This window comes from Embiotoca jacksoni, unplaced genomic scaffold, assembly GCF_022577435.1.
Source record: "Embiotoca jacksoni isolate LCO1_2020_lvr unplaced genomic scaffold, fEmbJac1.0.p SCAF_7, whole genome shotgun sequence".
Lineage (NCBI taxonomy): Eukaryota > Metazoa > Chordata > Actinopteri > Embiotocidae > Embiotoca > Embiotoca jacksoni.
This window is the reverse complement of record NW_027185425.1, coordinates 6,605,922-6,620,078: the sequence shown is the minus strand read 5'-3', so window position 1 is coordinate 6,620,078 and position 14,157 is coordinate 6,605,922. Positions and strand designations below refer to the sequence as shown.

General features: G+C 40.2%; 1 protein-coding gene across 3 annotated transcripts in view; it reads right to left on the bottom strand.

Moving 5' to 3' along the window:
• calcr (calcitonin receptor) overlaps positions 1-14,157 on the bottom strand; it is a 58,838-nt gene that overhangs the window by 26,399 nt on the left and 18,282 nt on the right. For 2 of the 3 annotated variants that reach the window (XM_069176112.1, XM_069176113.1), the window contains exons 2-4: positions 2,904-3,011; positions 275-425; positions 57-164 (exon numbers count right to left, since the gene is read on the bottom strand). In XM_069176112.1, coding sequence (XP_069032213.1) covers positions 57-164; positions 275-425; positions 2,904-2,987 — 343 coding nt within the window. In that variant the 5' untranslated portion in view covers positions 2,988-3,011. The remainder of the gene's footprint in view (positions 1-56; positions 165-274; positions 426-2,903; positions 3,012-14,157) is intronic. The other variant, XM_069176114.1, reaches the window with a different exon arrangement.

Here is a 14,157-nt window from a genome sequence, read left to right as displayed (position 1 = left end):
GCAGGTCTCAGTTCAGCCAGTGTTTTGTTGGTGAGAAAAGTGCAAAGCCGTCTTACCAGTTGAGTCAAGGTCATGTTGATCTGGACAGTTTTGTGTTACAGATGTCCCAGCTGGTATCTCCTCCCAGCACAATAAACCATCCCACGCATGACCACAGAACACACCTCCAGAAAGGAAAAAATAAAAATAAAAAAAATAAGGGTATAATGACTGTAATCAGTGACACACACTTTCTGCCTCTTCAGTTGTATGTCATGTAATCTGGGCTTCTCACCGGTTCTGTTTTCTCTGTGGTCTTTTTTGGACAGCTCAAGACATTTGTATTGACCCTGGCTCAGCGCTTGCTCGCTCTGTCCTTCTGCAAAGCTCTGTCCAGGGCTGAGCGATGGGTCTGAGGTTGGCTCAGTGACTACCGCCGCCCTGCGCTGTGGAGACAACATGATATTAGAGTTTAGAAGAGGACGGCCAAAAACCTGCTCCACACTGACTTTAAATGTAAGTGCAGCACAGAGTGTAGAAAGGGAGTTAGTGTGTGCATTTTTTCAGTTTTGATAGTCAAAATAAGTGTAAATATTATCTTGAATGGTCATGTAAGCTCAAATTGTAATATTTCTGTTATGTCTTATCACGCTTGGTTAAAAATGTCCATTCTTATATAAGATGAAACATTTTAATGGCAGAAGGAGTGTGGAAGATTTTTAGAAACTTATCTGATGAGGATTTCACTCTGCTTTGAAATTCATTTCCATTCATGTAACTGATTAAAGTGCATTTTGGCACTCACAATAGATGCTGATTTTCTCCAAATGAATCTTATCTCTGTTCCATTATTTGTATTTGGAGGTAGCATTAAAATGAAGAAACTCGCTCTGTGAAATGCTGCTTTTGATCATCCTGCTCACTGGATGATATGGAGCTCATTTTACTGTGACTTATCTTCCTTTTTGCGATGCATTTCCTGAATTTAATACTTTGCCAGGGAGATTGTGTCCGCATGTCTTATCACGGTTGCCATGCAAACCAACATATCCCTGACTCGTGGAGGAAACAAAAAAATCGCATTAGATCAAAATATCTTCCTTACCTGTTTGATAAAAAGCTTGTAAAAGACTAAACACTTTCAGTGAGAGTGCTGATGTCCCATGTAGCAGTTTAGCAGCCGTACATATGATGTCACTCCAAGCATTGAAGTAAATGACGTCATACATACGACCACCAGGCCACCACCAATATCAACAGCTGAGCTGAATGAGAAGGAAAATCTTCTTTTTTTTTCTCAGAAATCCTCGCATGTCAGAGCCTCTCCTCACATATTACAACTCTTTATTCTTTTCAAATCAGCATGACAAGGCCGCTCGAAAAGCAAAGTACAGAAACAGAAGGCAGATCGGCACAGGTATGTCAGGCATTAAACATTTGGTAGGAACACATCAATGTCAAGCTTGATACTGAACAGCAACGGAAACTGAAACAGTAATATTCCATTTCACAGTGACACTGAAGGATAGTGAACCAAATGTTTTTTCATTCGGCCCGGGCGGTTCACGAAGCGTTTTTCTGCAGAGGGAGGTGTTGAAAAAAAATAAACATGCTTTGACACAGTTGGATAACTGAGCTTTAGAAAGTTTAGTGTCAAAAATACAATGTGTTACAGCACCGTCTTTAAGCCTGTAGCTGTTGAGAAGAGCCATTAGGACTTCATTTTAACGTTTGATGTGAGTAATCCGCATATTTCTAGATGACAGGGCAGAGTGCTGAAATGTGACACCCCGACATGATCTGTCTGAGATATCACATTTATGTTAAGATCTTTGATTGATGATTACAACGGCCCCATTAAGTTAATTGATGCAGTCAGTCAAAGGGTTGGCTACACTGTGAATATGACTCAACCCTCCAAGATGCCATGAAATCAGATCAAGGGCTCGAGAAGAATCTCAGATCAAGATTTAAGATTAAGACCTTTATTAGGATCTTAATACTGCAGGCTACTAATGAGATTTAAGTCATGTGTGGCATACAACTAAACATATGGTATGTGTGGCTGTATGGCAAATTATGCCATGTATGTGCCATGGTGTGTACGTTATTGTAATCAGTTATGAAGTGGGAATTATAGATACCGCCGAAACCTCATGTGTGTCAGACACTTATATTTTGAAACGTACTTATTAATGCTTCAGGTTATTTCCCTCTTTCCTTATGCTTCCTAAGAATTGAATTAACACATTGTATATATGTTTTATTGGATTAATCAAGTTGTATTGTGGTATTTTGAATTTGTTCCGGACTTTTCCCTGCTAAAGTCCACATTTACTACTCTCTCCACACTCCATACTTCTAATCAGCATTTGGATGAAAGTCTACATGGTGTGACATGAGCATAGGGAGCACTGGGCCAATGCTTTTTGTCTATAGTTGCAGGGAAGTTCTGTTGTTGTTGATGCCTTGCCAATCCAGTGCTAAAAGTGTTCACAATGCAACCGCATGCATCGTTAGAACCACTTCTCGGCAATGTGGCTTGCAACAGGAATTACATTTGTGTTTTGTGTCCAGATCCACACCTCTGTGTTGACATAAAAATCCTAGATTGTGATCATCTGCACAAAAACTTTGGGATCAGATATTGTGGGAAGGTGGCAAACGCACAAAGAAACACATGTAGTCATGGATCATTTATCTTTTAGGTTATCCATTGATGCTGAACTAATTATAAAATTGAAATGATTAATTAGAATGAGTGAAACTTAATCATGAAATTTGGGGATTTTTGCTGATAAAATAAAATCACTGGACCGCAACATATTAAATGTCCATTTGATTAAAATGTAATCCTATATTTCAGTGCACTTATACAGCATCCAAATGGAAAAAAAATAAGAGCGGGGCCTTTGGAAAGTTACCTGCCAGTACATCCTTCTGTGAGAAAGAGAAGCGCTTACCACCAGCAGAAACCAAAGGATCCAAAAGCAGCACGCTAACCTCATATCTTCCTCTCGCAGGTGAAATCTCTAGAGAGAGAGGAGAGAACAACAAGTTAAACCTATCAGGAAAAAATAATGCGTCTACCGTGAAAGTGACTGACTGAACAAACATTTGGTTGTTTCGATTCAGGATTACGACTTCTCAGGAGACAACAGCCACAGCAATCATTCATCTGAAATGCAAAACACTGCAGCAGAAGCGTTGCAGCTTGTTTAATTTCACACCCCTTTTCCGTGCGTGTGTGTGACAGATAGTGAGACCGTATGCCCATCAATATGTGAAACAACAGCATGAAAGAGTGGCGTTATATTGTGTGAGGAAAAGGATAAACCGAGACGGAGTTGCCGGTCAGACAAAAATAGTTGACGTCATTAATCATCTTGTACTGAGCTTCTATCTATGCAGGATCCACCACGGTGTAATTGGCGAACTGAGTGCATGCGAGATTAGAATTCCCTTCAGGTTTCTTTGCTTTGGCTCACAGTCCCGTTGGAAAGCCATCACTCCACAGTTTGAACAGTTAGAACAACCCACCGGTTGTTCTCCGCACCCCACAGCGGTCCTGGGGGTCTGCTGTTCAGCGAGTAGACGCGCATGAGCAAGACCTAAAAGTCACTGTGAAAGGTTAGCAGGATTGATAGGATTTGTTTTGGCTTCAGAGACACACTGATGGTAGGCTACTTAGCTTTAGGATGACAAGTTAACCTGCAACTGCATCTGCCAAGAATTTAAGGCCAAGAGTGATGATCTCTGGTCAGGGATCCCTTCAATTTTGCCAAACTGTCTCATTTCTCTTTCATCCTGAAATACCAACTAATTGTAGATGCTGTAGTAGAAACTCTTTCCTCAGATGTTGTCTGTCCTGAATCTACAATGAGGCCATTTCTAAATCTCAGTCCCAGGCGCAAGTATAGAAGGAGACATCTGCATATTGTTTAGCAGAGCTGAAATGTTTAGTCTATTAGCTTATTGGTCAGTTGACAGAAAATTCACCAGCAACAATCTGGATGAACTCTTTAGATTATTTTTTAAAGGAAAACATGGCAAACACAATATTTTTCCAATCACTAAATTGTGCAGATTTGCTGCATTTCTCTTTAGTAAATTGAATATCTTTGGTTTTGTAACTGGTTTTTTTTTTTTTTTTTTTTTTTTTTTACATTTAATCATCGTTTCCAATGATGGGTATTTTTAAACTACTCAATAAATATTGTGTCTGAACATTCCCACTATGAAAATTTGGGAAAAATAATCTTTTGCATTTTGCTTAGAAAATGACATGAATAACAAGAACACAAATATTACAATAGTTTCTAATTAGTTTTCATGTTAAATCTTAGCGGCTGTGACCATAACCCTCGTCTGCTCAGAAACTGAATTTCAACCCCAAGTTGGGTCTATTCAACCATGTCCAGTCCAACTCTAAACTCTGCTCAGCATTCCCACTGTACTGTGATACCAGATTGTAATTTACTGGACATTTACGTGGAAACTCTGTAAATCTGTTTGTGCTTTATTACATGTCTGCTCTCAAAAGGAACACAAAGGAGCACAAAAAAAACCCACAACAATCAAGAACGAAAGGATTGCAGAAGACAGGCGAGGGAAAAGTATGGATCCTAAAATGGCCTCTGGAAAGATAAGATCCATAAAAACGATCATGACGTCAGTGCACGGGATCCACATCAGTCAATTATGAGCAAATCACCTCTGGGTGATCATATCCTCTGAGAGAGACATTGTACAACAAGTCCGATAACAGCAGTGATGCATCAGGACATTTTACATGCTTCATACCAGCTGGGAAGCTGATTTCACAGATATTATTGACTGACTGACGACAGAGCTGCGGGACTGAAATAAAAGTGGAAACGTCTCAAATGTTCTCACCAAAAAAAAAATAAAAAAAAAAAATCGTTGGCCACTTTTCACTGAAATGAATATTGAGAAATGTGGTTAATCGCTTTCTTGCAAAGCATCAGATAAGGAAATAATTTCATGTCAGTTTGTTAAACAGGAAGCGAGCGCCACTCACCCATTAGCTTTTGTTAGCATAAGTACTGGACACCCGGGCCAACAAAATCCGTCTGTCAGCACTTTTAAAGCTCATTCTTTTTCGTTTCATAAATCTCAAGTATAATTTGTACAGGAACACCTGTGCAAACAAGTCATAGTTTCACATGTGGGTCTGTGTCTCTAACGTTTTCCTTTTCCAGGCACAGTCACTTCCTGGAGTCTGGACAGTAGATGTGAACTTTGTGCTTAGCTAACCGATGGCTTCTGGCTTCATGCAGACATCTATCTCTCATCAAGAAGCCAACTAACTGTGTTTCCCAAACGTCAATCTGATGAATGATAATTTATGGATACCTTCTAAAAAAGAGTTTGCCATTTTGACAAATACCCTTATTTCTTTTCTTGCTGTGAGTTAGATAAGGAGATTACTGGAAAAGGTTAATTTAGTTCAGCACAAACAGTGGTCAAGCCTTATCACTGTCCAGAGGTCAAAAAACAACAACAACGTATAATGACAAAGAGACTCTAGAGAGATTAAAACCACTCATATATGATGTTTTAGGAAGGCAGCCATTAAGTAAGAGAGGATTTGTAGAGCATGTATTGTTCTAACATCTACGGGAACTGCATGTGTGTAGCTGGAGGTGGGTCGGAGTTGGGATTATCTAAAACATCAATAATAATCCCTGGAACATTTCAACATTATAACACACTCTTTGGCAATCAATAATAAATCCTCCATCAGTGCATTTCATATCTCAGCATCTCTGCATTACACATAACAGTTTAGTCAAGCCTGCTGGCTATATTTGACTTTCATCAGGAAGGCGGTGGGGGATCTCTCTGCAGTTCTGTCTTTCTGCTTTACCCATTAACTCTATGTACCGTCTCTAAATTTAGACCCCAGAGCATTTTGTGGGCAAAGAGGTCCAATGTGATATGAACAGTAAGGCGTGAAGCATGTGTAGCTCATTAAAGACACAAGAGACACCCTGCAGAGAGGACGAGAGAAAGCATGAGATGAGAGAAAAAGAAAAAAAACCAACAGTATAACAGTGTTGCTGAGCACTAACAGATACTGCAGATCAAGGGAAAGGTCAGTTAAAATGGAGATTTGTGAAATTCCTTTGCATCAAAAATTACCACTTTGAAAATGAAGACATTTAATTATGGTGTGGTGACTGTAAGTAAGAAGTAGGAATTATTTTTTTTTTTAAAAAGTGAAAACTTTTTAATCTCAAGGTTATAGTCTTCAATTTGTGCTTTTGTAGAGCTATGGTTTAAGTTTCTCGTGTCTTCCATTCTGGAGTTTTATACTTGGTGACAATGAATTCAGAGTCATCATGCTCTCCATTTTCTCCGTTCTCTTTGATTGTCAACTCCAATAACACATCCTTTTACTCAAGTCTGACACAAAATATATTTGTACTTGTGCTTGCGCAATCCATGACAAATTATTTATAATTGTACTTTTAGTCCTGCCAGTCATATGTCCTCAGGTTTTCTTGTGTCCTGATTGCAATATGTTTGTTTCTTGTGAGCTGGTTTATGTTATTAGTATTATTAATGTGTTTTCCCTTGTCTCACCTCCTCAGTTCCCCTCATCTCCGTTTTCCTCCCACTCCTCATATCATCCCTATATCACTCTGACAGGAGCAGACACAGCCACTCATCTCTTTTCTTTCCTCTCGCAGTGAGTGGTCACAGGCACGGTGACAGCACAGATTTGTGCTGACATCACATCTGTGATTGAGGATGCGGCAGCTTGGTCGGCCTTCTCCTGACTTCTAACTGCTGCAGACCCCATCACTCAGTCTGGAGGTAGCAACCACACAGATGCGATTTGGCGTCCCGTTCCTGGACTGCGACAAATGAGCTGGATTACGACGCAAACTCAAGTGGATTAGTTTGATGAACGGACAGGTTGTGGATGTTAACCACGAGGCTGTCATTCTTGCCTAAAGAGCAAAATATTTGCACTACAAGCTGTATGATCTACAAGCTAAGAACTCTCCTTGCTGCTACTGAAGTTTAACAACTGCAACATCCAAAGCCACAGTTTGCATGAAGCCATGTTTTATGTACGACATGTCATGGCCTCTTGACTGTGCTGTCAAAGAGAGTTAAAGGCATCAGAGGAAGCATCGGGTGTAGTGAGTACCTCTGTGGCCTCGGAGCCTCACATTGAACCAAGGTCTACACCGTATAGCTGCATGGCAATACGTGGTGCAAACACACTCAATACATACCATTTGTATTGATGTCATCCAGGGTAAAACCATTCACCCGATTTATATGTTATCAGACTTTTGAACAGGCAGTTACATCTGTCACAAATGTATGGGCAAGTAGGTGACTACCGAACCCACTTGTGACCCCTAGTGGTCGTAGTCATTATGACAGGAGCAAAGAAGAAAATCGTGTGAAGTAGTATAAAGTGTGATAAAGTCCGTATAAGGGCGAAGGTTGGAGGATGTTGGATGGATAAAACAGAGAACTTTCCTTCAGGAGACTGGTGTCCCGCATGAAAGCACAAGTCAATGTTTTCTTTTTAAAGGTACGCGTGTATGATAAGCGTTGATTAGATAACGTGAACAGTCAAACCAGTTGAACGATTACATATTTTGTATCATTTAAATGAATTGTGTTGTACATTTAATAATAGAAAACAGTACGTAAATAATATACAAAAATATATCAGTGTGTATGCCAGTTTGCATGGCAATATAATTATTATCACAATATCCTTACAATGAGCTATGGTAGGTACAAATCCAATATGGCCTTGACACAGCCAACATTTTACACAATAGCCTAAAACAACCCAGTTGATTAAAATCTATGTTGCTGACTCATCAATATCATCTCATGTCTCATGTTTATTGTCATTTTGCCCACCCATAAAATCAATAATACTCCCATTGAGATTTAATTTTTTTATTTTTCACTATAGAGTATTTACAATATCTAGTGCACTATTGCAAGCAGGAACTATTTTTACAACCCCTTTGATGGTGTATTCACAGTAACACAAGCAGTTTGAGTTTCTGTCTGAAAGTCTTCATGATATAATTCAAAGCATCGAACTGAATTTCAAAGCTTGGATGTCAGCGCCTCCTCATGTACCGACAAGGAGAGCTTTTCAACCATTCCCTGCACTACCGTGTTTTACAAAAAAATATCTCTGTGATGGATGATCACCTACAGTATATCACAAAAATGTCTGAAGTCTCTGCTTGTTCAGTTTCAAAAGATATTAAAGTAAATGGACGTGTGACATTTTTGCTCGTTTGTTTGGAGGTGTAGAAATGAGGCAAATAGGTTTGAAAATGAGTCATAATGAAATGAGATGCAAACCTTTCAGTACCAAGCTCATGCGACTTAATTCAGCCAGTTGTAACACTCAACTGAGTCTAATTTTAAAAGCTGGCATATGTCTGTGTTTGAGAGGAAACAGTTAAATGATGAAAGCTCTTAAGATGGAATTGTTCTTGTTCCTTGGTTTTACCATCTAAAAATATACCAAATGCCACGCTCTCCAATTAAGGTAAAAAGAACAAGCTTGTGTCATTGCCTTGCCATGCATTTACCTCCTCATCCAAATCCCACTTTTCGCTGCCTTCGTATTTTCTTTCTGGCCTCTTTTTGCTTCCATATATCTTCTATTCCTTTCATCTATTTCCACTCTTACCTCGTCTCTCTATCCCTCAAAACCCACCTCTCCTGTCTTCACTCTGACTCCCCCCCCTTCTACTTGTAAGCCTCCCTCCTTTAAATGCTCTGCTCTCCTTCCTGCTCCTGTTGCCGCCGTCTCCCGTTTTCAAGCTACATTTTCAAGGCTTTGTCTCTGACTCTCAGGGCAGATCCAAGAGATTGAATAAGCTAGCACATCTTTTAAACATTAAACAGATTCCCGTTTTGGCGACACGTCCTTTTTTCAACTCATCTGTCTGTGCTCTACAGAATACACTTTCACACAGTCCTATTCCTATATTCCCTGTTCTGCTGTATACAGTATGTGACAGAGATTAGACAAGACACGGAACGACTAAACTGGTAAAACATCCTCATACTGAAATGACAAAATAGGTCAATTTCCAGAGACTCAAAACATTTGTTTCAGTCGTTTCTATAGGACCGATACATCATACCTGAATGACAAAATAGCTCATTTGCCAAATGACACAGTACGTGACCATTGGTGAGTACCGCCAACAGGATAACTGAACGTTTACCGTCATGGCAACAATAAGAAACGTTGTCAAAAGGTCGCTTTTAATTTAGGTGTCGGAAGTCATCAGTGGATTCAAATAAGCACTTTAGTGACAGAAGTTCCGCTGCATACAGGATGTTAATTTTGTATGTTTTGTCCATCTCCTTGGTGATAATTTTGCCCCCATCATAATTACTGCACACTTTATATATTTATGGGTTATATTAAGCTTATGGCACGGGCGGCCTACACAGATGTGTTTTAGGAGAGGGAGGTCTGAAATACTTTTGATTCTTCAATTATGAAAAACTGTTATTTTTATTCAATTTATGTTATTTCCAGCCTAAATAATCAGTGGACGGATGATAAAATACCGTAAACTCAAAACTGGAAGTTTGCTGTGAAAGGCTCCAGTTTTGGATGTAGAGATCCTGATGCACCAGGGCTCGTTTAACTGGCCTGGGAACATGCCATGTTGATGTCCAGAAATTATTGGTCATCTTATTTATCTAAGTATAAAAGCTGTAAGCTGTATTTCAATGTGTGAACTAGATTTTGCTACTGAGAATCCCACAGTTGGAATGTTTTCCATTTTATAGATGTCGAAAATTACTTGCACCTGTTACTACTGCAAACGGACAATGATTCAGGAGTATCATGAATCTTCATTTACTTGCCAGTAATAACTATCAAGAGGGTATTACATAAGAAATAGTTAATAATGGTGTGATTTATGATACACCACAAGCTTAGTGCAAAATAACGTGGCTCAATTAGGTCAATTAAAAGAACATATCTGAAAGACCTCACTCGGTTTCAACGAAAGTTTATTTGCGCTGATTTATCAGGCTTCTTTTAGAGGACCTGCAGGATGTCCTCCACTGGCAGTCCAGTGTCACACTGTCCTGCTTGAGCAAAAGAAGGCTGCATTTCTTGGACTTATACAGAAGTAGCTGAAAAGCTGCCTTATCTGTCTTTTTGGATGCATTGAATCTGAAAATGTGGCCTTCAGAGGCTCCAGCTCCTGAATCAGCAGCAACTGAATATACATATTGTTGTGAAGATTTAAAAAAGAATCGATTTCTATTGCATGTCAAGTCTCAGTCATTTTCAACATATTTGCCAATTTGTACAATTTAGGACTCGGTCGATCATGATGTTCTTTGCAAAACAAAATACAATGAGAGCTGTGACCCCCTTTTTAAATGCAGTCTTCAAAGGCGATTGGTCAAACATCCTTTGACTGATCGTTTTCTGTCAAAATACGTCTTAAGCACTGTTGGCCATTGTGCAGTGAAGGATAATTGAGACCTGATTCACTGTCTGCTTTACAAACCAGCAGCCCATGTGGAGATGGTTGACCAGTGGAAGATCAAACAGATTCTGACAGGGAAACTCATCTCCATGATGAGTAAACAAATTAAAATGCAACTGAATACAAAAAGCCTCCATAGTCTGAATTGATTGGACAGTTATCTCCTCCAGCACGGTGTGATTCATCTTCACCAGGTCAGTCTATTTATTTGTAGACACAATCTTCCCAGTTATATGTCATGCATTTATAAATGTTTTTATTCTCAAATCATTTGCATAATGATTACCTTCCAGTAAGAGCACAAAGGAGATTTTCATTTGAAGTACCCACACTCTTTATTAAAAAGCTCTGTTGATTACACTCAAGCACCTTTCTGAAAGCCTGTAGCCATTGCTCTTGAGTGTTCCGGATGTTCAAAACAAGCCTCCTGTAATAAGAGGACTCTCCATGGCTCTGTGTAAACAGTTGATTTATACTCGATCTCTAACGCCATGACATCCCACGCACTTCCTCTGCTAGACCAGAAAGAAATGAAAAGGGCAGACGGGAGAGAGATGAGAGATTATAAAGGCAGATTAAGAAGGAATAACATGGACAGTGAAGCAACAAGCCCCTTCAGGGTATCATCTCATCACAGGCTAGACTTCAAGATACATTAGCTTAATCCACCGCTAATGTTGCTCCCCTTAAGTATGTTGCCTCCCATTTATTTTTCTTATAACTGGCATGAACTCCTCTCAAGCATACATCATATATTAATACAGCAGGAGTTATTTAGTGTTTGCCAGACAGACTGATGGGAGCCATCATAGCATTCACTTTTCCGGTTTTAAGTCTGACAACACGGAACAGGTTGGCGACTACATTCTTCAACTCCAACAGTACATGACATCTTAAAGATACCTTTTTTTTTTTTTTGTTAGATCCCAAAGTGAACATGCGTTTTCCATTCCTGTCGTGTCCCTGAATAAGCCTAAATTTGGCCTTGGTTTAGTTGTAGCAATCTGTCTGGAGCACGTTCAGGAAAGTTTGTGTCGTGTTCTGTGTTTTGAAATTAAATAAGGTGTGGATCTGTGCTTCTGCATTGTGTGTTCTGAGGGACAATAAATGATTACACCCAAAGCCTCTTCTCTAAAGTCTCACATCAAAGAATTAGAAGGGACTGGCAACCTGGAATTAACTTGAATTGCCGAACAAATGTTTGGCTACATGAAATCAACACATCTGGTTAAAAGATGCTGTTGACAAGTGGTTTAATTCTTAAACCAAATTTATAGGATTTTTTTTTTTTTTTTTTTGCCACATGGGAGCAATGAACACAACACTGACAATAAAAAAAAAATAGTATCACTTATTGATTTTATATCGCAAAGTTGTTCTCAATTTCATAAAGAAGCATTGTCATTAATTTGTAGTTGGGTTTCTTGATGAATAAATCCCATATTTAATCTCCTTTTAGCTCTTGTTTTGGTCTTCACCAACGGAAATGTTTGGCTCTTTAGCTCAAAAACGTTGTTGACCACGCAGCCACTACCTTCATCAGTCGCTGCTGTGGCAGAAAATGGCACTTTTACAGCAGCATGGATTACCATAGGTAAATCGAGGGCAGTAAAAAAAAAAGAAGCAATGAGCTAAAATATGCTAAAAAAGCTCTGTCAAACTAAGGGGAACAGGTGTGTAATAGTTGTTTCACACAAAAAGTTGTGTGATCCTTTATAAATACAAAAATACATGTTAGGGTCAGATAAGAACGATAGTTGCTCTCCAGAAGCAAACCCCTCCCACCAAATAAATGATCTCCTCTCAATGTATGCTGGCAGCCACTACGCTTCGGTTTTTTGCAAAGTCTCCCACCTCTTACTCCCACTCCTCTCTCTCTGGTTCTTTCCTCCCTTCTCTGTCTATGTCTCAAGGTTACAGTCATGGTGGTCTTTGCATGAATCACCATTTATCTCAAAGAGTTTCCCAGCTGAACCGTCTGGTTGACACTGTCCGACCAGCTCTTCCAAACGACCTTCTTCTGTTCTTTGCCTTAAATGTCATGAAGTAGCGGTTCTTGCCTCATGAAAGTACTCGATTATACCTACATATAACAATATCATTGTCACTTTATGGTACAAAAAATATCCCCAGTTTTTTCCTTAATCAAAAAACTTGCATTAAACTGGACGTGCGGTTTGGTAGAAATTGCAGGGAAGGTCTAATGCAGGGGTGGGCAAACTACGGCCCGCGGGCCACATCCGGCCCGTTGGTCTTTTTAATCCGGCCCACCGAAGATTGGTACAGAATTGCCCAAATCAAATCATATCATAATTATGACTGCATTTATTTGACCTTGTCCTGTAATACCTGGCGGTCCACCAGGTGGCGCACTAGGCGCAGTGATACATTGACTTGATTTTGCAGAGGCCGGGCTGCTCTCCATTGTTACTCTGCTGCTGCTCTGAACCTATCTGCAACAATGAACGGGCCAAAGAAAAGAAAAGTCGACAGCGAGTGCCGAGTGTTTAATAAGGAACGGACGACTAAATACTTTTTCACTGAAGTCCGGTCGAAGGCCGTGTGTCTCATTTGCCAAGAAACCGTTGTGGTTTTAAAGGAATACAACATCAGCCGTCACTTTTCCACCAAGCATGCTAATTGCGCTAACAACCAGTCAACGCGGGAACGGACAGCGACCGCTCGGAGGTCGGCAGATAGTTTGCAGGATCAGCAAAACACCTTTATCTGACAAGCTGCCGTCCAAGAATCAAGCACAAAGACAAGTTATTTGCTGGCATTCAAATTAGCAAAGACCAGCAAGCCTTTCTCCGAAGGGGAGTTTCTCAAAGAGTGCATGGTAGAGACAGCAGGTGTCTTGTGTCCTGAGAGCAAGAACAAATTTGAAAAAATGATCTCATCACGCAGGACAGTGACTCGCCGTGTTGAACTGATTGACGAAGACTTGGCTCGGAAGCTAAACAAAAAAGCGGAGTCATTTACATTATATTCCTTGGCACTGGACGAAAGTAATGACATAAAGGACACCGCTCAGCTTTTAATTTTTATCAGAGGGATTAATGACAATTTTGAGATAACGGAGGAGTTTTTGGCCGTGGAATCCCTGAAGGGGAAAACGCGGGGAGAGAACTTGTATGACGGCGTGTCGGGGGTCGTCGAGAGGCTCCGGCTACCTCGGAGTACGCTCGCCCAACGTTACCACGGACGGATCGCCAAATCTGACTGGAAAAAACGTCGGGTTGCTCAAAAGAATCCAGGAGAGGGTGAAAGAGGACAACCCTGAGCAGGAGGTCATTTTCTTACAATGTGTAAATCCGTCCTGCAGCTCGACCACGTAGTGAAGCCAGTTGTAGAAGTCGTTAACTTTATTGGATTGAGGGGACTTCACCATCGTCAGTTTATTAAGTTTCTTGAAGAAACTGACTCTGATCACCAGGACTTGCTTCACCACTCCAACGTCCGCTGGTTAAGTTTGGGGAAAGTATGTCAACGAGTGTTGGGAGCTCAAACAGGAGATTATCTCATTTTTGGAGCTACTTGAGAAAGCTGACGATTTTCCTGAGCTGAGTGACACAGATCGGCTTTGTGATTTAGCTTTTGCTGTGGACATACTGACACACATGAATGA